At 41.9% G+C, this 20,616-nt stretch overlaps 1 protein-coding gene across 4 annotated transcripts in view; it reads left to right on the forward strand.

Annotated features, from left to right (window-relative positions):
* ltbp1 (latent transforming growth factor beta binding protein 1) overlaps positions 1-19,474 on the forward strand; it is a 175,920-nt gene extending 156,446 nt beyond the window's left edge. For all 4 annotated transcript variants that reach the window (XM_070978139.1, XM_070978140.1, XM_070978141.1 and 1 more), the window contains 9 exons: positions 1,807-1,944; positions 7,343-7,504; positions 8,898-8,987; positions 9,407-9,535; positions 9,970-10,110; positions 10,348-10,524; positions 12,054-12,215; positions 18,837-18,986; positions 19,070-19,474. In XM_070978139.1, coding sequence (XP_070834240.1) covers positions 1,807-1,944; positions 7,343-7,504; positions 8,898-8,987; positions 9,407-9,535; positions 9,970-10,110; positions 10,348-10,524; positions 12,054-12,215; positions 18,837-18,986; positions 19,070-19,281 — 1,361 coding nt within the window. In that variant the 3' untranslated portion in view covers positions 19,282-19,474. The remainder of the gene's footprint in view (positions 1-1,806; positions 1,945-7,342; positions 7,505-8,897; positions 8,988-9,406; positions 9,536-9,969; positions 10,111-10,347; positions 10,525-12,053; positions 12,216-18,836; positions 18,987-19,069) is intronic.
* The last annotated feature ends 1,142 nt before the right edge of the window (positions 19,475-20,616 follow it).

The raw sequence follows: 20,616 nt of genomic DNA on the forward strand, positions 1-20,616 counted from the left end.
TGCATTTTTATGTATGAAAGGTGCTATAGAAATAAAGTTTGATTGATTGATTGATTGAAACTTCAACTTTCAACTTATTACAGTATTTCTTTTTCAACTGCCACTTTAACTTTTTGTGGTTCTTCAACACGAAAAGTTTCATTTCTTTTGATAACATCAACTTTTCCATTACTGTCATTGAAAGATTTACCAAAACAGTGTCAACATTAAAAAGAAATGAAATTGTATTTACTGTTTTAACAGCAACTTTTCAACAGAAGTGGAAACATATATTTTCTTCAGACAATGTGTACTTTTCTTGTCTAATAATACATGTGTCAAATAAAGGCCTGTTGTTCTCTTTAGGGCATTGCCCCTCCTGTTACCTTTGGCCTTAATTGTCTCTCTCAGATAATCTTTGAAAGCAACATTTCCCAGTGCTGCGGACACACCATCTGAATGGGGAATGCATTGAACTAATGTTGAAAATCAGCAGTTTTCCTGAAGTTTGGTTTGGAATAACTGTGAGCTGATGGGTGCTGGTGGTTTCCTCAGGCTAACTGGGCTCCTGCAGCTCCCATCTAGTCCAATTTCCTCCAGCAGGAAGGATTGTCAGAGCACACTTCCCCTTGCTGAACCCTGATAGAAAGCTTCCCCATACACACACTCCCAGTGACCAACCCCACAAAAAAACACACAGAGACATAAAATACAGGACCAGAAGTACCAGCACACTCTTGGTCACATACCTCGATACAGTACACAGTGCAGTGCCTTATACACAATTACACACACTTCCCATCTGTCCTTTGGCAGTGTTGCTGGGACCCACCCAAGTTCAGTCCAGCCAGCTGCCTCATCTTCACTGCCAAACCATCACTGTACTGTGGCTAGCACAGATGGACTCACTTACACTCACTCACTCACTCACACACACACACACACACACACACACACACAATCAATCCTTGAAAACCAACAGTGGTGGTGTACCACTAACCATTCAGAATGCATTTCGTCTCTCTGTCTTCCTTTCCCTCCATGTATTCCTCTTCACTTATCAGCCAACTTACTATGGTTTCCTGTTTCCTGTTCTTTACTTTCACACTACGTCAGTCTCTCTGTTCACTATATCATGTCTTCCCCTTCTCTTGTCTTTGATTTTCTGTCCTCATCCTCATCTCACCCTGTCTCTCTTCTTCCTCCTCTTCATTCTCCCAAAGCAAGTTTTGTAGCAATATTGCCAGTTTGATATCTTTCTTAATGTGTTTAGCAACTGCAAACTCCAGCAAATTTATGTTACATATTACTAGTGCATCTGACATAACAGATGTGCTTCAATTTTAGCCAGTAGAGCTGTCTACTCTTGCCACACAATGGTTTGCATTTCCTTTCTCTTTTTGGGTGCATAACCACGCCTATAGCATATTTTTATATTTCAAATCGTAATTCTTCATATGTAAACATGTAAGTCCAGGGCCTGTGTGTTGGACTATGAGCATTGTTGAAGCATATATGAGTGCAAATTTCAAATATCTATAACTCTTCTTCCACCTTGCACTGGATGACATAATGAACATAAGAGTGTAACTTTTTCAAGGGATATGGGACAAATATGGAGCAGGATTTGGAGACATATATTTCATATGACCTTTTATTTTAAAACTGACCTTTTATAGCTCTTCCAGTAAACTTACAGCTACTGTACTTGCCCACCTCTAGCCCACTTGGCACACTTGATCATGCACAATCATATTATGTCTTAATTGTTAGGAGGTTAATGACCAGACTAATGTAAATGTAATCTCTTCTGTTCCTTCTCCACAGACGTGAATGAGTGTGAGCTGCTGAGCAGTGTGTGTGGCGAGGCCCAGTGTGTGAACGTCGATGGTTCCTTCCTCTGCATGTGTCCCAGCGGCCAAGACTACAATGTCATGATTGCAAAGTGTGAGCCCGTTCCCACAGGTGACCCACCTTCAGCTTTTATACAAATTGACAAAGAACATGTCATGTCTTTAAGCAATAAGAAGAAAATGAATCGCATTTTTGTCACATCTATTGTCCCAACAATACGTATTGTATTGTAATGTTTCTGTGTACCTCAATTTACAGGATGGCAAATGATTCATCTAATCATAGCTAACCATTTAAAACCCAACCCCACCCATTACCCTAACACTAACCTTCTTGGGATTGATGTCAAGAGTGTTTGGTTGCTATGATTGAATGAAAAAACTTATGTCTTTGCCATTACCATGTCCCTACAATGTCCCTTCACCATCGGACTACTGTCCGAAAAGGACAGAGTGGCGGTGGGCATGTTTGATTGCTGCTATGCTGGTACCACCTAGGTGGTAGAACTGGCTAGCAACATGGCCTTCCTGATAGTCTCACTGGACAGCCTTAGTCACCAGCAGACTGAACTGATGGCAGAGGGGATTGTGGAAGTGCAGACAGCAGCGGTTTGTGAATAATTGTGTTGGCAAAGTAAAGTGCTTTGAGAAAAACTGGTTCTCCAGCACGTCAAAGACAGCAACAGATCCACAGAGTATGCCATTGTTACTGTTCTCCATTCAGTCTTCTCAGACCTTGAAAATTACAACATCTACATCAGAATGCCATTGATTGATTTCAGGTCAGCATGCAACACAATCCCCCACATGAAAATGATTGGAAGACTTAGCACTTTTTTTGGTTTTGAGCACCACAATCTGGAACTGAATACCTGAATTCCTGAGTGCTGAACTGGACTTCCTCACAAATAGACCCCATACAGTTCGGACTGACTGTTGGACTTCTTTGACCCTCGTGCTGAACACCAGAGCCCCCAGGGCTGTGTCCCTGCCCCTTCATGTTCATGTTGTACAGCCCCCAGCATGGACACGACACTGTTGTGAAGAAATAAAAATTCCCATGCCAGGTATTTGTTAACAGGGCCCAGGACAGGAGGGCTCTGCAGTGGGTGCATTGGCACTCATTTACTGAGCATCTAAGATATGGATGAGATGAGGTACCTGTGCCAGAAAGATATTATTTGCTGCCATACCACCAGACTACCGGGCACCTTTTTTCCTCAATCTGAAAGACTCAGCTCAGACTTCAACTCACCCTACTTACTCCACCATAAAAAATAGTTTAATAGCATAAAAGGCAGTTCAACTTGCATTTCATCATGCAACCCTGTATTACAAAATGACAAATAAATGAACCTTGAATCTTGAACCTTGCGGTATGATATTCCTGAGCAGGGGTTAAACCCCACTCCAAACACCAAGGATGATATTTCCTTTCCCACAGCTGTAAAAAAACAACATTTGGCCACTTCTGACTACATACCAAACAAAGTTTGGTATTTACTTTTAGAATGATCAAAGCCTTCTGGAGGACCAGAAGATTGGACATGATTAACGAGTATCTGCTGATGGATTACACAGGCCCCCTCTAACAGCAAGTATTGCACCCCTGCTGTGCCTGGATTCAACCCTCAAAACTCTGGTTCAAATGTTTCTCATACAGAAGAATGGAACATTTCCCAAATGGATTAAAAGAAAAAAGGGAAAAAATCCAATCTTACTACTTGACAGAACTGAAAATGAACAGCTACACTAAAATACGTGTCTGAACATATATCTTCCCAGTCACTCTGGGTCTCTTCCCTGGAGCATTCAGACCTCCCTCCTTTTAATGAATTCTCTTCTCCTCTCCTCCCAAACAAAGAGACTTTTTTCAGGGAAATATGTATACTCTTAAAAAATGCTGTATGTTAGATACATGTTAAAAGCAAATAGTAATAACCCAATAGCTGCTAGAGTTAAACATGTGGTGTTTGGTCTTGTAATCCACTGGACATGTGGACCCCCGATCTTTATTCATTGGTGTTGCTTTGTGACAAGGTACGGTTATTTAAGAAATTTTCTTAAAAGTAAATTCCAACGACATGCGACCTCTAACATCAGGGGAAGGCATACCCAGATAGGAATGAAACACTGATACCACTTCTGGGAACCAGCATATCCGTTAATTGGATAACTCATCCGAATTTCCTTTGCAAAATTTCTACCGTATTTTCCGGACTACAAGTCACACTTTTTTTCATAGTTTGGCTGGTCCTGCAACTTATAGTCATGTGAGGTCACAGTTTACGGATTACCGTCTACAGCTGCGTGAGGGCGCTCTAGGCTTGTGACAACTATATGCTGCACCTGTACCACTCCTGACAACTGAGACAACTGAGAAAGACTGAACACAAACAAAATGCCCCCAAAAAGAACATCCTGTACTGCAGGTTACAAACTACAGGTAGTAAAATATGCAGCCAAAAACGGTAATCGTGCAGCAGAGCGAAAGTTTGGAGTGAGTGACAAACTTGTCCAGGCAGTTGCCAAGGAGATGAATTTGAATGACTGCCACCGATGGTCATTTTCAGATGGAAAACCATGCCAAAACACGAATCCCTCCCCTCCAAAGTTGTCGTGGCTGTGAATGAGAAAGGGTGAATGAATCAAGAAATGATACAAAGTGCTACACTAAGCGTCCCGATGGCTTCTTTAAAACATGCAAAGCCCTGCTTGTGATGGACAGTATGCGAGCGCAGATTACGCCACAATTCAAAAATAAAATAAAAGCTTGCAACTCCATACATGCCATTATCCCTCGAGGCTTAACCAAAGTACTCCAGCCACTCAACATCTCTGTGAACCGGAGCTTTCAGGCAGCCTCGCGTCGCCTGTGGGAGGAGTGGATGGTGGAAGTGGAGCACAGCTTCACGGCAACAGGGAGGATGCGCCATGCAACTTTCCAGCAAGTCCTTGGATGGATAGACAAAGCACGGACTTCACTGACAACCAAAACCATCCTGTCAGGATTCAGAAAGGCCGGAATAACTGGCACTGATGCTGATTCTGATGACATCCTCGCAGAAGAGGAGACGGCACTTCATCTTCCTCCGGAGTTGGTGGAGTTGTTCAGGAGCGACATCGAGGATGAAGATTTCAATGGATTCAGTGACGTGGAATGAGATTGGGAGCTTGGTGAACTTGCTTGTTGGACTCGCTGGCTTGTTATGTTAATTTTGCGTATTCAGCCTCCCAGGTATGTTATGTTTATACCTCTGTGTAGCTAATTATCTGTTAATGTTTTACGTTAACATACCAGACACCTATTCAGCCAGGTGTGTCTGTTGAATGTCTGTTTTTTTATGAAATAAAATTCTAAATAAATACGACTTATATTCCAGTGCTTTCCCAGGGCTCTCAAGTTTTGAACTGAGTTCAGAGTGACATTTTGGCGAGGGGGGGCTCTGATCTAATAAATGACATAAATTCGCTAATCATCATCACTAATTCTTCTACCTGTTCCACTGTTATAAAACGGTGCAACTTGGTGGGCGTTATCCCGGAAATTTATTATTAATTTAATTTATTATTTATAATTTATTGTAAATTTTTATTATTACTATTTACAAATACAAGGTGTGGCATGTGAGCGTGTTAACGGGTTGAAATGTGTGTGTCTCACGCCCAATGTGTGAGACTTGAGAGCCCTGGGCTTTCTTCTTCATGATGCATTTTTTGACTGATGCGATTTATACTCCGGAGCGACTTATAGTCCGGAAAATATGGTATATAAAATTACATCACTGGAACGCAGTGTTACTGTTGCATGGATCCCATTCTGTCTGCATTACAAACAACTTCAGCTGCCAGATTTTCACCTCCACCCCCTGCAGCTGCAGCATCGTCTCCCTTGCTTCTGACACGGCCGCACAGACTCAGCAACTAGCACTTCATGGACGCAAGATTAGCCAAATACATTTCTCTTCTGCTAACTGGCTGAATTCAGAAATTACGATTGACCTCCGTAACCAAAAATGGTTCTAAATTTATTACTGCTTTTACTAGCTGCTACCTGTGATGGCCTGTCTTTATTTTGTTAATTTTTCTGCAGAAAACTTTCCCTTCCAAAAGTAATCTATGTATTCACTGTAGTCTCATTGTATGTGTTGTTGAATTGTATCATTGTTGAGTCGTGCTCGTAGTAGTTCTGTCACTGTCACTTTGCATATACCAATTCCTTATTCTGCATTCTATCTGGGTTTCAGTTAATTCTTTCTCTTAATTTGTGCATTAGACACTCGTGATTAAACGCCAAAGGAAATGATTACTGACTATGAAATGAAACTGCTGGACGAGCAATTCAAGTGGTTTTGCTTAGTAATTCTGATGAACACTATATATCCCAAAAGCCGAGCTAATTGTCCCCACATTTCATGAGGTTGCAATGAAAATCTGCAGCCTATAGTGTAGAGATCAATACACGTACCTTTACCTGACCTGAGTACAATGGGTCTGCAAGCTTAATACACAGGAAAATAAATAATAATGATCTTCACAAATCTGACAAAACGTGCAGTATATAGAAAACAAGCTACAAAGTGAGAAAACACAACCAAATACAGGTTAACAAAACCAAGTACAGAGAACATACTTTAACTCATTTTCCAGCACCTTTTATTGATAGCTGATTTCAGTAACTTCATCACTCTCAAACCATGGCAACACCAAGCATGTCCAAGCTGTGTTCATCACTTAGTTTCCACAGGAACACTTTCCATTGCCATCTGTGCTATTTGCAGACTTTCTCTATTTAGTTGTATTGTCTCACGCTGTATGCTGTGCATGTGTTTTCAAATTGATGATGTTTTCTTAATCTTCTTACATTTTGTCTATTTGCATGTTTTTTCCTAAGTTGCACTCTGTGAGCTCTCAGGGCTGCCATAGAGAAGGAACCATGACAATATTACCCAAATTTGAGTTGGGCCTTTCATTAAAATAAATCTAAAATTAATGGACCTGACAGGATAAAACCTGGAGTCTGTTCAGCTCAACTTTAGGTCAGACCTCAGTTAATGAAAATGGAAAACATTGCACACCACCTCCAATTTTTTTGACTTGAACTTGTCACCTTATCTTGCTTCGAACCACTGCAGAAAATCTCTGAGTTGGATCCACCGGTACGTTCAAAATGCTGATTGTGTGCAATGCAGCGCTACAAAGTTTGGCTTTTTTTCTGTGGCAACATTGCACATAAAGAACACACAAGTATGACGTACAGTATAAAGGGACTGGAAAACGTTTCTACGCCTGCAGTAGTATGTCAGAAACAGTTGGAGTGGAGGCCAACTTTGGATCAGGCTGGGCTCTTCAGGTTTTCAGGAGGTCAGGTCTGCCAAATGGCTTCTACATGCTCATGATTTGATATGAGTGACAACCACCGAGCTTAACAAATTTTATTTCCCATCTGATCCTTGTCCCCCACTGTGTGTTCATTCTTCTCTCCTTCTCTTCCGTCACTCATCTTTCAGTGTCATCAGTGGAACGCAAGGAGTGCTACTATCGTCTGAACGATGAGAACCTGTGTGAGAGTGTGCTGACAAGCCATGTCACCCTGCAGGAGTGCTGCTGCACACTGGGAGCCGGCTGGGGTGACAACTGTGAGGTACATCCCTGTCCTGTCAATGGCACAGGTGAGTTAGAGTGGATGAGGAAGAGAAGGAAGGATTAACACACTTAATATATTTACTAAACACACCTCAGGCTATCTTACAGTGATACAGTAGACCATGATTAAAAGCATAATTTTAACAACTTAATAAACCGTAGTCTTATTACAGATATGAAACAAAAAAAAAGCTCCAATGTTCCTTTAAAGAAGAGTGCAGCTTTCCGTACCACTGCTGATGGCATCATCTGCTGCATCAAGGCCATGTTCTTTCTGTGTGGATAAGGAGTTACGTTGATATGATTGATGATTTGACACAAACTTGGAATTTTCAAGTTGTCAAAGCTGACTTAAGATTTGTCTAGAGCTGTTGTCAGAGCAACATTCCTGCAAGTTAGGACTGTTCCCAAATCTGAAATTTTGGATTTGGAGTCTACTGCCCCATGCCAAGAAATAGCCAAGCATTTAACTCACCATATTGTGAATTTTCATTTTTACTCTGTTTTTTGTATGTATTATTAACAGACATGTTAATAAGTGAAGTTTAAGTGTGTTGGGTGAATTTTGGAACCCTTTTTGTTACCTTTGGGAAACAGCTAATTTTGCTCTGTCCTGTCTTTTTGCTAAGGTAGGGTAACTGGCTTCTGGAGTCCATACGACACATAATGGCAGTCATGAGATTTGTATTAATTCTCACTTTTAACTCTCCACCAGAAAGCAAAGTCAGTGAGCATAATTCCCAAAATGTCGAACTATTCCTTTAAGAATATTAAGTGGATTCTGATACTAATCTTATCTCAGATCTCTCTTAAAAATTTAATTGCAGTAATTCTTATTCTGACTGACCTTCACACATCAGCCTTCACTGTCACTGTGCATACTGGCACTAATAACATCAGCCTTAACAATTGCACCCTTTATGTCTTCTAGACTACACTATTCCAATTCATTATTCTCTTTCCCTAGTCAGACCTCCCTTTATTGTTTTCAGGTGAGACAAAGTGCAGCTGCATTACAAAAATGGATCATGGAAATGTCAGTATATCACACCAGTTTTAGCTGCCCTTAATTTGCTCTCAGAGACCCACACACTACTCTTGTGTTTCCATTCTTTTCTGAATTTCAGTCATTGAAACATGACTGAGTGGGGACTATTCCTTTAATTATTCTTGATAAACAGGCATTCTAATGCCAAAATGTCATGAAGCCCCAACCGCACCTACGCAACGCTCACAGTGGTTTAAATCAGTGTCTCACTCATTTTAACAGGAACTGAAGCTCTCTCCTGGCCAATACAGTGAAGTATACCGAATAAAATGTCCTTACAGTATATACTGTAGGTATACAAACACACACACTCACCCCTCAGTGCACAATGGACACTTAACCTCCAGTCGTCCCTGTTTGTCCCATTTCAGACCAGTTTAATCAGATGTGTCCATCTGGAAGAGGTTTTATTCCCAATGGAGACTTGCTGTATGGAGTAGCCACAGCTGAGAGCTACAAAGGTAACTAATCTACTGCTACACAACCTGATGCTTCTTTTTGTTTTACATGTTGCAGCGCATAGTGCTTATAATTCTCACTTGCATAGTTGTCAAACAGTCCATATTGTTGCCCTGTTGCCTTATACACTTTGCCCTCAAAATTTCCCACAATGGAACAAAAAAGCAGTGTCCATTGCATGATGATGATAAATGATAAGAGGAGGATGATTATCTATCTGTATGCTACATGACTGCCAGATGCGGATTATACCTAAATATGATAATGTTACAGATACCTCACAGGTGCGTAACTCCTGGGAGCCATTATACTATATAAACCTACGTTACAGTTACTTGTGGCTCTCTGTTGTAACACTTTATAAACCACCAATAAACTCTGTGAACATATAACATGCTGTTGACTCTCTGCCTGTTTACAGATGCAGATGAATGTACACTGTTTGGCAAGGAGGTTTGTAAAGGAGGCTTCTGTTTGGATACTGTGGGAAGCTATGAATGTTACTGCAAGACGGGACAGGACTACGACCCTGCCAAAATGGAATGCAGAGGTCAGGATGATACACAGCAAAAAGAAAGGCTGTGCATGCATGTTTGTGTGAGAAAAATCCTGTGTTAAATATTTTAAGTTTCCTTCTTTGCCTTTTTGCACGTAACACTCAACTAAAGCTCTAAGACCATCTCCCATCTAATTTGACAGCATGCTGCCAAATTAGATGGGAGTGGGAATGACCGTTGAGAGTGAATTTTTGGCTAAAGAGTTATTTATAGCCAATAAGAGAATTTTGTGTGTGTGTGTGTGTGTGTGTGTGTGTGTGTGTGTGTGTGTGTGTGTGTGTGTGTGTGTGTGTGTGTGTGTGTGTGTGTGTGTGTGTGTGAATGCATTGGCCCATGGTGACATATGATGAGGAAATGCAGCAGACATGAATTCCACTGGCTTACTTATTTTTCCATTAAATGTCTGTGTTTGCTTTTTTTCTTATAGACATAAATGAGTGTCTGGATGAGTATGTGTGCGTTGGTGGACAGTGTTTGAACACAGATGGTTCATACATGTGTCTCTGTACACATCCCATGGTGTTGTACCCCAACAGTAACCACTGTGTCTTTGCTTCTGACGTGGCAGGTAACAAATGCTTTTTTATACCACATCCACACAGTTTGAATTAAAGAAGACCATTCAAAGGTGGCATTCTAATAAACTGTTGAGAGATTGATTCAGTTTATGTGCCTCAGCCTAACTCTGGAAATGTGCTTAATTTGTTTGTATTTGCTTTACAGTAAATCATATTTAAATGATTAGAAACAGAGTCTATAACACACAATACTTTGTTATGTCATAATGCTGTGTGTGTGTTTGCAGAGCAACATGAGGTGGAGCAGAGAGATTACCAGGGTATCTGCTGGCAGACTGTAACAGAAACCATGACGTGCACAAGGCCGCTGGCTCCCAACAGGAAGACCACATACACAGAGTGCTGCTGTCTGTATGGAGAGGCCTGGGGCATGGACTGTGCCTTGTGTCCGCCCAGAAACACTGGTACACACCACACAACACACACTCAGTTCTCATGTGTGATGTGGGGTCGCAGGCTGAGATCCACCATAATGTCCATGTGTCTCACATTTGTTGCACCAGTTGTGTTTGATGAGCAGTGTTTGCCAGCACTGACACAACAGGACTCACTCATGCAAGCTGTCAAGTATTTTAGGTGCTAACAAATTTTGTGACATTGGGCAAATTCTTAAGTTTTAACTGTAAAGCAGCTCATAGCCCAGGGATGAATGTGAGGCAAGAAACAGGTGATTTGCTACATGTTGTATATTTGTGAGACCTTTGTTTTGTCTCTGAATCTACCAAATATCAAAATGTCTTTTGCTGAGATATGGGATGACAGTGTGGAGACTTCTATTTTATTATATTTGTCATTTAAATTTTGAATTTAGTATCATAGTCTGTGGGTTTAGCTATGCTAAACTTAAAACTGTCTTTGTTTTTGTCTGCTTATTTGTATTTTCAGATCTAATTTTATTTACATCATTACATCTTACATTACAATTAAAACAACAAATACTTATTGTCCTAGTTGAAACTCTAACTCATCTCATCTGATGAGTTTAACTAAACTTTGTCATAGATTGTACACAACAATGGCAAATGAAACTTGGGTCTTATTTATTGATTTAATTTTGATATTGGCAACCATGTCTCTGTCCACAAGTATCTTCACACACTCTTCTATATCTGTACCAATCAGCGAGTCAAAGTTGTATTTACACCAGTGCTGTCGATCGATTAAAATATTTAATCACGATTAATCTCATGAATGTCATAGTTAACTCACAATTAATCGCAAATTAATCACACATTTTTATCTATTCTAAATGTCCCATTAATTATCATTTTAATACTCTTATCAACGTGGAAAAGTGGATAGGCTTGCTTTGTGCAAATGTTTTTTTATTGAAAACAACATGTAGTGTTATATTTCACACTAACATTCTCACTTTGAGCAGTCATTCACCTTTGAATGAATCAAATCTCACACAATTTAACACTGTCAATAAACAGATGACAGTGTACAAAAAAGCTGCCTCAACAACCCTTTCTAAGGGATCAAAACAGGGTGATACAAGCTAAAGTGACAAAGTGCACATCATTGTAAACTAGGACTCAGGCAATACTGCAGTTAAACCATGGCTTAAACTTTCCTTTCTTGAGTTTCCTTTGAACATACAAGCAGTCAGACTATAACGCTCTTCTGTTTATTCACCAGAGGCTGATCAACCCAGCCTCTTATTTCTCTCCAGAAAGAATGAACATTACTTCAGTAAGCTTGTTCTTATTTGCGGTATCCATATTTCTCTGTCAAAAGCTGGTTTTGACACGGAGGCGGCGGAGAATTCGCCGTGTGTTTGGCCATCAAGTGGGTTTTCAGTGCTACAGTGATAACTCAGTTCACACCGACAATACACACAGATAACTTTGGTCTTGTCAGTCGACCCATCTGTGGTGCCAGTGGTTAATGATTCATGTCCTTTCTCTCTCTGTCTCTGCCTCTGCCTCAGATGATTATGCATCCATGTGTAACCTTCCCCTGGGGGATGGCCGGCAGCCGTATGGTCGTGATGCCCTTGTTGCCAGCCCAGATCATGGATATGAAGTGACCCCAGACTATTCACCATCACCTGAGCAGCAGGCTGTCCTGCCTTTTTACGAGAATGAGGAGCGTAAGTGTTTCATATTTTATGTATCCTTCATATTAATGGAATAGCACTGGAACAAGCAAACATTGTAATAAATAGTAATAAATGGAAAAATAAATACATTGTACAGCAATACAAAAAAAAAAGATGGTCCAATGGCAAATTTGTTTTAGAGCCAATTTACAATATAGCTTAAACTGGCCATTTAAATAGTTTATAGTTAGGTAGAGCTTCTTTCCATTTTTAAGTCAAACGAAATCAGCCTGAGATCAAATTGAGATCAGCCTGACCACTTATAGTGAAGAAGTTACTGAGTTGAAGTCTGCCTATTGTGAGCTTCTTTTGAAGAACAACATGCTGTCAGCCAAGCTGAATGACCTGGAGAGAGGTTGAACCTGAGAGTGGTCAGGGTTTCGGAGAAGATGGAGTGCTCAGACCCTGTGCAGTTCATGACTTGACATGACAGGAGGTTTTCAGCTTGGATGTTTTCCTTTTACCGAGCACACAGGCTGGGGAGAGTGATGACGGCAAACACCGAGCCCAGAGCCTTCATTGGCTGCTTTTACCCCTTTCTAACCATTCAGAGTATATCTGCATTTATTATGTGTATAAACACCTCTCAGGATGATAATGTCAGATTTTTTTCTTAGAATGTGAAGGGTATGCCAGGTCCAGTGAAAAGAACAAGAATCTTTTCTCACCTGAAAATTTTAAAATTAAATACATTTCTCCAGGAAGCCCATCTATTAAAAAAGGATCATTTGAGATTTGGAAATCTGGTGTTTCATTCTGACTTCAACTCCAGGGCTATAGGATAGCCATCTTGGTGAACAAAAGAATTCTTTTTTTTCTTTTCTTTCTCTCTCTTTTTTTTTTTTTTTTTTTCAAAATAATTACCTCTGACCCTAACCCCACTATGTTTTTATAACATAGACCTTTTTCAACAACTGGTTTCACTGGCAACTGGGATGATGAAGCATTTATAACAGACTTAAACAAACTTTTGTCCTCCTGCCCCAGTCAAAACACACATAGATTCGCACAAGGTGGCAAATTAGATAACATTATTAATCCAGCCCTTGATGGATGCAGTCCCAAATGATGGCCACTTCTAAAATGGCTAGACCCTTGTCCTACTTTATGGAGGATAATGGGTAGATTGATCTTTGGTCATTTGTAAGTCCTTCCTCAAAATAATTTTCTTTCTTCTCTCATGTCCATTGTATCTACTCCCAAACCTTCAAAATCATGTTTCATTTATTGACCCTTGACCTGTACGTAGTTATTTCTGACCATGCCCCTGTCCGAATGGATGTTGTTTTCACCTCTTATCCAAAAAACCATCCCCAATGACAGTTCACATGAGGATTTTTGTAAAAGAATATCAAACGCTATTGATTTCTTTCTCACCACTAACAAATCTGAGTCAACTTCCAGTTCACTGTTTTGGGAATCTTTAACGGCTTTCCATCCATCCATCCATTTTCTATGCCGCTTATCCCTTTTGGGGGTGCGGGGGGGCTGGAGCCTATCTCAGCTGTCAACGGGCGGGAGGCAGGGTACACCCTGGACCGGTCACCAGCCGATCGCAGGGCAACATATATACACAAACAACCATTCACGCTCACACTCACACCTAGGGGCATTTTAGAGTCACCAATTAACCTAATGAGCATGTTTTTGGTCTGTGGGAGGAAGCCGGAGTACCCAGGCAAGCACCGGAAGAACATGCAAACTTCACACAGAAAGGCCCGACCCGGGAATCGAACCGGCGACCTTCTTGCTGTGAGGCACGTGCACTACCTGCTGCCCCACCGTGCTGCCCTAACGGCTTTCCATAGGGCTGAATTTTTTTTTTTACTTCACAGAGCAAAACCATGAGACTACAGAGAGATTACAGACTCTTACCACCTTGTGTACAACCCTGTGTACGCAACTTAACCAAATGTGTCCATGCTGCTCCACTGGCTGTGCAACACTTTTACATTATGTTCTTGTCTTGCCTAAATCTCAGAAGGTTTTGGTCAGCAATTTTCAGCGTGCCTATCATCCCACTCCCCTGTGGTGCTGCCGTGTCCGACATGATTGCTTTCATATTGCTCCTGGCCAGAAGAAGAAGATCAGGTTTATTCTCAAAGGGTCAAGAGACTCATTCTGTAAGAAGTAGCAACTGTTTTTTGACATATTTTCAGAACTTGTCTGTAACCCCACCAGAGTAGGTTTGACAAACTTGGTCTGCCTAATATCTGTCATGACCATGTGCCTGTCACAGATGTATGTAAATTTTACAGTGTATTTATGGTCAGTTGGATTTTTTTTCTTTCTCCTTCATTCTTACAATCGGTGCTGTGTGTCTTTCCAGTGTCTTGAGGGTCTTTATGAGACACACTGGGTTTTAGTCAAGTCAAGTCAAGTCAAGTCAAGTCAACTTTATTGTCAATGCTGCTACATATACAGGACATGAACAGAATTGAAATGACATTTCCCTCAAATCCCTGTTGCAAACAGCAATAAACATGAAATCTAAAATATAAAATGTAATAGAAACCTGGGAGGGAGTTCAGCATCCTGATGGCCTGGTGAATGAAGCTGTCTCTCAATCTGCTGGTTCTGGCTCCCAGGCTCCTCGTTCTCCTCCCAGAGGGCAGGAGGCTGAAGAGGCAGTGGGTGGGATGGGTGGAGTCACTCACAGTGCTGAGTGCGTTGCGCCCCAGGCGTGTGCTGTAAATGTCCTGGAGGGAGGGGAGGGGGGCACCGATGATCCTCTCAGCTGCTCTTACTATGCGGCAGGATATGGTGCAGCTGCCGTACCACACAGTGATGCAGCTGGTCAGGATGCTTGCGGTGGTTCCACGGTAGAAGGTGTGCGTGATGGGGACTGGTGCTCTGGCTCTTTTCAGTCTGTGGAGGAAGTAGAGGCGCTGTTGAGCTTTCCTGGCCAGTGAAGAGGTGTTGCTGCTCCAGGAGAGGTCCTCAGTGAGGTGCACGCCCAGGAACTTGGTGCTGCTCACTCTCTCCACAGCAGCACCGTTGATGGTCAGTGGGGGGTGCTGGGTGAAGGCTCTCTGGAAGTCGACAACACTCTCCTTCGTCCTCTCCACATTGAGAGAGAGATTGCTGTCTCCACACTATGCGGCCAGTTGGCTCACCTCGTCCCTGTAGTTTGACTCATAGTTGTTACTGATGAGCCCCACCACAGTAGTGTCATCTGCAAATTTGATGAAGAGGTTGGTGTTGTGTGTTGGTGTGCAGTTGTAGGTCAGCAGGGTGAAGAGGAGGGGGCTGAGCACGCATCCTTGGGGGGCCCCTGTGTTCAGCATGATGGTGCTGGATGTGTTGCTGCCGACCCGGACTACCTGTGGTCTTCTGGTCAGGAAGTCCAACAACCAGTTGCAGAGTGAGGTGTCTAATCCTACACAGTCCAGTTTCTGTATCAGCTGCTGGGGGATGATTGTGTTGAAAGCTGAACTAAAGTCTAAGAACAGCATCCTCGCATATGAGTCCTTATTGTCCAGGTGGTTGAGAGCTGAGTGGAGGGCGGTGGAGATTGCAGTGGACTGGTTGGCCCGATATGCAAATTGGTAGGGGTCCAGGGTGGGAGGGAGGACAGATTTGATGTGGTGCATGAATAACCGCTCGAAGCACTTCATGATGATGGGGGTCAGTGCCACAGGGCGGTAGTCATTGAAGCAGGATGGAGAAGTCTTCTTTGGAACAGGGACTATGGTGGTACTCTTGAAGCAGGTGGGGACAACAGTTTGGCTCAGGGAGGTGTTGAAGATGTCTGTGAGGACATCTGTGAGCTCCTCTGCACAGTCCTTAAGCACACGACCAGGAGTGTTGTCAGGACCTGCAGCTTTGCGAGCGTTGATCCTGGAGAGGGATCTCCTCACGCTGGCTGGAGACAGGGACAGCACCTGGTCATCTGGAGGGGGTGGTGTCTTCTGTGCAGGGGTGTTGTCAGTTTCAAACCGTCCAAAGAAGTTATTTCAGTGAAGTGGCGAGTTATCCTGCTGCTGCACTGCCTCTTTGCTAGTCTGATGCCATGGGACAAGTTGGCTCTTGCTGATCTCAGACCAGCCTCATCACCTGCTCTGAAAACAGTGTTCCGGGCTCTTCCCCCATCAGCCACAGTTTTTGATTGGCCCGTACTGTGATGGTCTTGGTGTCCATGACATTATCGATTGTTTTTGCTGTAGGCAGTAACAGTGTCTGAATAATCCTGGATGTTGATCTGATGGTTGTAGGTGGCTGCCTGCTTAAACATGTCCCAGTCTGTGGTGTTAAAGCAGACCTGAAGTGCTGAGGAGGCACCCTCTGGCCACACCCGTATCTGCTTCTGGACCGGTCTGGTGACTTTGACCTTCGGCCTGTATGCTGGCATTAGCATCACAGTGATGTGGTCTGAAGCACCAAGATGGGGGAGGGGTAAGGCCTTGTATGCTCTTCTCAGTGTTGTGTAAACCAGGTCCAGTGTGTTGTTTCACCGTGTTGGAAAGTCAATGTGTTGGTACAACTGAGGAAACGCTGTTTTGAGATTTGCATGGTTGAAATCTCCAGCCTCCATGAGAAGTCCCTCTGGATGGGCTGTCTGCTGGTCACTGATGGCACTGTACAGTTCACTCAGTGCCTTGTCTCTATCATTGTTGCTGCAGCAGAGAGGGATGTAGAACGCAACTAGCAGGATGGCAGAAAAGTCCTTTGGTCGATAGAAAGGCCGACACTTGATGATCATAAACTCCAGGAGGGGTGAACAGTGTCTACAAATCACCACAGCGTCTTGACACCAAGCATCCCTGATGTAAACACAGACCCCGCCGCTGCGGGTCTTACCTCCTTCAATAAGGGCTCTGTGTGCTCGGTAGCATGTTAGCCAGTCGAGCTGGATGGCGGCGTCCAGTATGCTGTTACTGAGCCATGTTTCCATAAAAATGAAAACACAGCACTCTCTCACAGTCTGCTGGGTCGATCTAAGAAGGTGTATATAGTCGAGTTTGTTGTCCCAGGAGCGTACATTGGCAAGTACAGTAGATGGTATAGTCGGCTTGTGTGGATTCGCCGCTAGCCTGGCCCGGATACCCCCGCGCATTTCCCACTTCTGCCTCCACTCGCACCGCCTGTGGTGCTTCCTCTGCGGGTGCGCTGCAGTAGTGGCGGTCGGTGTCAAAATGGTCCATCGGAGTAGGAGTAATGTAACATACGTCCTGATTGTAGTAGCAGCTGAATCCTTAGCTGGATCATAGTGGAGAAAGATTGAGACAGAGAAATTCATGTTAACTCTGTATTTGATCACATTTAAAATTTGAATGCATGTTTTTTGGGCCTGCTTGGATTTCTGCACGGTAAAAACATCAGAGACTGAGAATAACATTAGGAGATAAAATACAATAAAAAATGGTAATAAAATAAAACAGTAGTCTTTTCAGTTGTATTTTTTTTTTAGGATTAAAGCCAAACAATTCATGAACCCTATTTTTTATAGATTGTCCTCCCTACTCCTTGAGTTGGCTTTGCTGAAAAAGATAAATATGCGTTATTGCAAGAAGTAGCCAAAGTTACACCTCCTTCCAAAAAAACACATCTGTATGGGACGCTTACACTGTGGGACCCCATCAGACAGCATTGAGACAACTGCACAGGAATGTGAAAAGAAAGACTGTCTTAGCCACTGTACTGTCAAAAAAATATTAAAGAAATAATCATGCTCTTAAGTTTTGGAACTGCAGTTCCCATGATGGGGCATGTGAGCAGGAAGTATCATGTTGACAAGGAGTCAGTTAGCTGTTCTTTGAACCTGTATTTGTTAATATTTTGGCAACTTGGCAGTATTAGAAGTATGTTGAATTAGCTTTTAGCAGTTCCTGTTTGGAGTGTGGTGGTAGGAAGAGAAGTCAGATCCTTTCCTTTAGTAAAAGAACTATTACCACACTGTGAAAATACTCCACTACAAATAAAAGTCCTGCATTGAAAACCTTACTTACCTTACTAAACTTATTAATATGAATCCAAAAACATATATAGTGGGAAAACACTGACAGGGACCATGGACCAATGTGTAGTTGTACTTTTGATACAGATGGCTGCCCACCCAGAGCCTTGTTCAGCCTGAGGTTTCTGCCTGTTGAAAGGAGGTTTTTCCTCGCCACTGTGGCCAAGTGCTTGCTCGTGAAGGAATTGTTGAGTCTCTGTAGATAAAAGAGCTCGGCTTGTACCAGTTCAATATAGAAAGTATCTTGAGAAACCTTCTGTTGTGATTTGGCGCTATACAAATAAAATTGAATTGAATTGAACTCAGCAAATAATTCCCACATTAATTTCCCACATTTTACCACTGTAGATGTTTAAGGATGTTTAATAATCTGTTTTTGAATTTTTAAGAGGATTTATTATTTAAATTAGACATTGGAGATAATGATGTACTCACAAAGTTACACTGCATCAAGAAATATGTGTATGCCATCTGGTAAGGCTTTAAAAGCCTGAGCCAATCCTCTTGTGCTCTGAAACATTCTCACTTATTGTCAAATCCAAAATGCATTATTGGTCATGGCTGCCAGTGGTCTCCAGAAATAGTTTTTTTTTCCATGTTAATTATACTGACATCTCATTGATTTGACAATGACAAACTCTTTTTTTGTGCAACAGATCCATACAGGGCATTTGAGGGTTTGCGAGCAGAGGAATGTGGGATACTGAACGGCTGTGAGAATGGTCGATGTGTCCGGGTTCAGGAGGGTTACACCTGCGACTGCTTTGATGGGTACACCCTGGACCTGTCCCGCATGGCCTGCATTGGTGAGAGTTACACACAAATAAAACAAAAAAAGTAACATATCTTTAAAATATCTCATGTCATGTCTGTTCTCCTCTGTCCACAGATGTGAACGAGTGTTTAGAACTAAACAATCGGATGTCTTTGTGTAAAAATGCAAAGTGCATCAACACAGTTGGCTCCTATCAGTGTGTGTGTCTGCCGGGCTTCACTGCCTCTGACAAACCCAACTATTGTGTGGAGGCAGCAACACACCAAACATCACCACATACACGCAGTGAGCATGGACAGACACTAGGGGGCGACATGATACACTAGAACCACATCCACCAGCTTGTATTACTATACTTGTGAGGACGTCCACTGACTACATTCAGTCACTGTCAAATTCTCAACACCAGCCTTATAGTTGAACTCCCTCATTTCTTAAAAGTGTTCTGCAGCACTTCCATATCCCAAAACAACAAAAACAACTGATGATCAGCAGTGACCTGGAAGAAAGTTAGATATTTTGGGGAGCGTACCTTTAAACTGTTAAAAATCTATTGAAAACCTTTGGTCAAAATCTTCAAATCAAACCTCCAGAATCTAAACCCCTAAACATGCCTTTGAATTAACCCAATCTACTCTCATTTATAATAAGTCCAGATCTGCTTTTTACCAGCATCATTCATTTTACTCACTTCCTGCATTTCCCCTCTGCACAACACCATGACCTTTTTTGTTGGTGTTGTTTTACAGTACTTCTGTTGTAATATATTTGTTATATTTTCTTCAGTTTCCAATGTGGACATTTTAACTAAACTCTTCGTAAATATTATAAAGTATGCCCAATGTTAAGACCTTAAAGTATAATTTCTTAAAGACTTTTTACCAGCTACACTGTTAACATTGAAACTTCTTTGATTAAATGAATAGTTCAAGCATATTTATTAAAAAGGCAGTTTGGAGAACAAACTGGTTTACTCTTGGTCCAGCTTGGAGAAACATTCATAGTATCAGTCCTGTATGTTGTGTTTCTGCTTTCCTGAATCAGAATAGGGCTCAGAACAGTTACCAAAGGTTAGTGAGCCAATCAAGAATCCAAAAAATATGTGCTGAGGCTATGCTTTTTTGTTGTGGTTTGAACCTCATCCTATCTTACTATCACATTGAAAATATTCTTGTAAGGCGTTTGACAGTAACTAATATTTTTGTTTTCCCCACTAAGAAATAGTGTAATGAATTACAACTAAAATTTAAGAAATAATATGACAATTACCCCCACAAAAGTTTTTTCAACCTTGTTGTTTGATATCCAACAATCCAATCATATCCCTGGATTAATTTTTGTAACTGTCGCACATCCACCTCACCAAGCAGCAAGCTTGCTTGGAAGATGGAAACGCTTCCATTCAGCAACTGGAAACATTCCCATTACTTTTATTTAGTTAGGACAAAAGATGACATCATCATTGTCAAATGTAAGTTGTGTGCAGGCGGAGGTACTAAGACTCTTTCCACTGCAAAACACAACCTCAAACCTCTTGATACATCTATTATGAAAGCCCTCTGAGGCCATGAAGGATGGCTCCAGCTTTACATTTTTCTTCAACTGATGACCTCCGACTAAGTGACGTAGTTTATGGATATCTCAGATTCTATTCAAAATGG

This window comes from Chaetodon trifascialis, chromosome 13 (assembly GCF_039877785.1).
Source record: "Chaetodon trifascialis isolate fChaTrf1 chromosome 13, fChaTrf1.hap1, whole genome shotgun sequence".
Classification (NCBI taxonomy): domain Eukaryota; kingdom Metazoa; phylum Chordata; class Actinopteri; order Chaetodontiformes; family Chaetodontidae; genus Chaetodon; species Chaetodon trifascialis.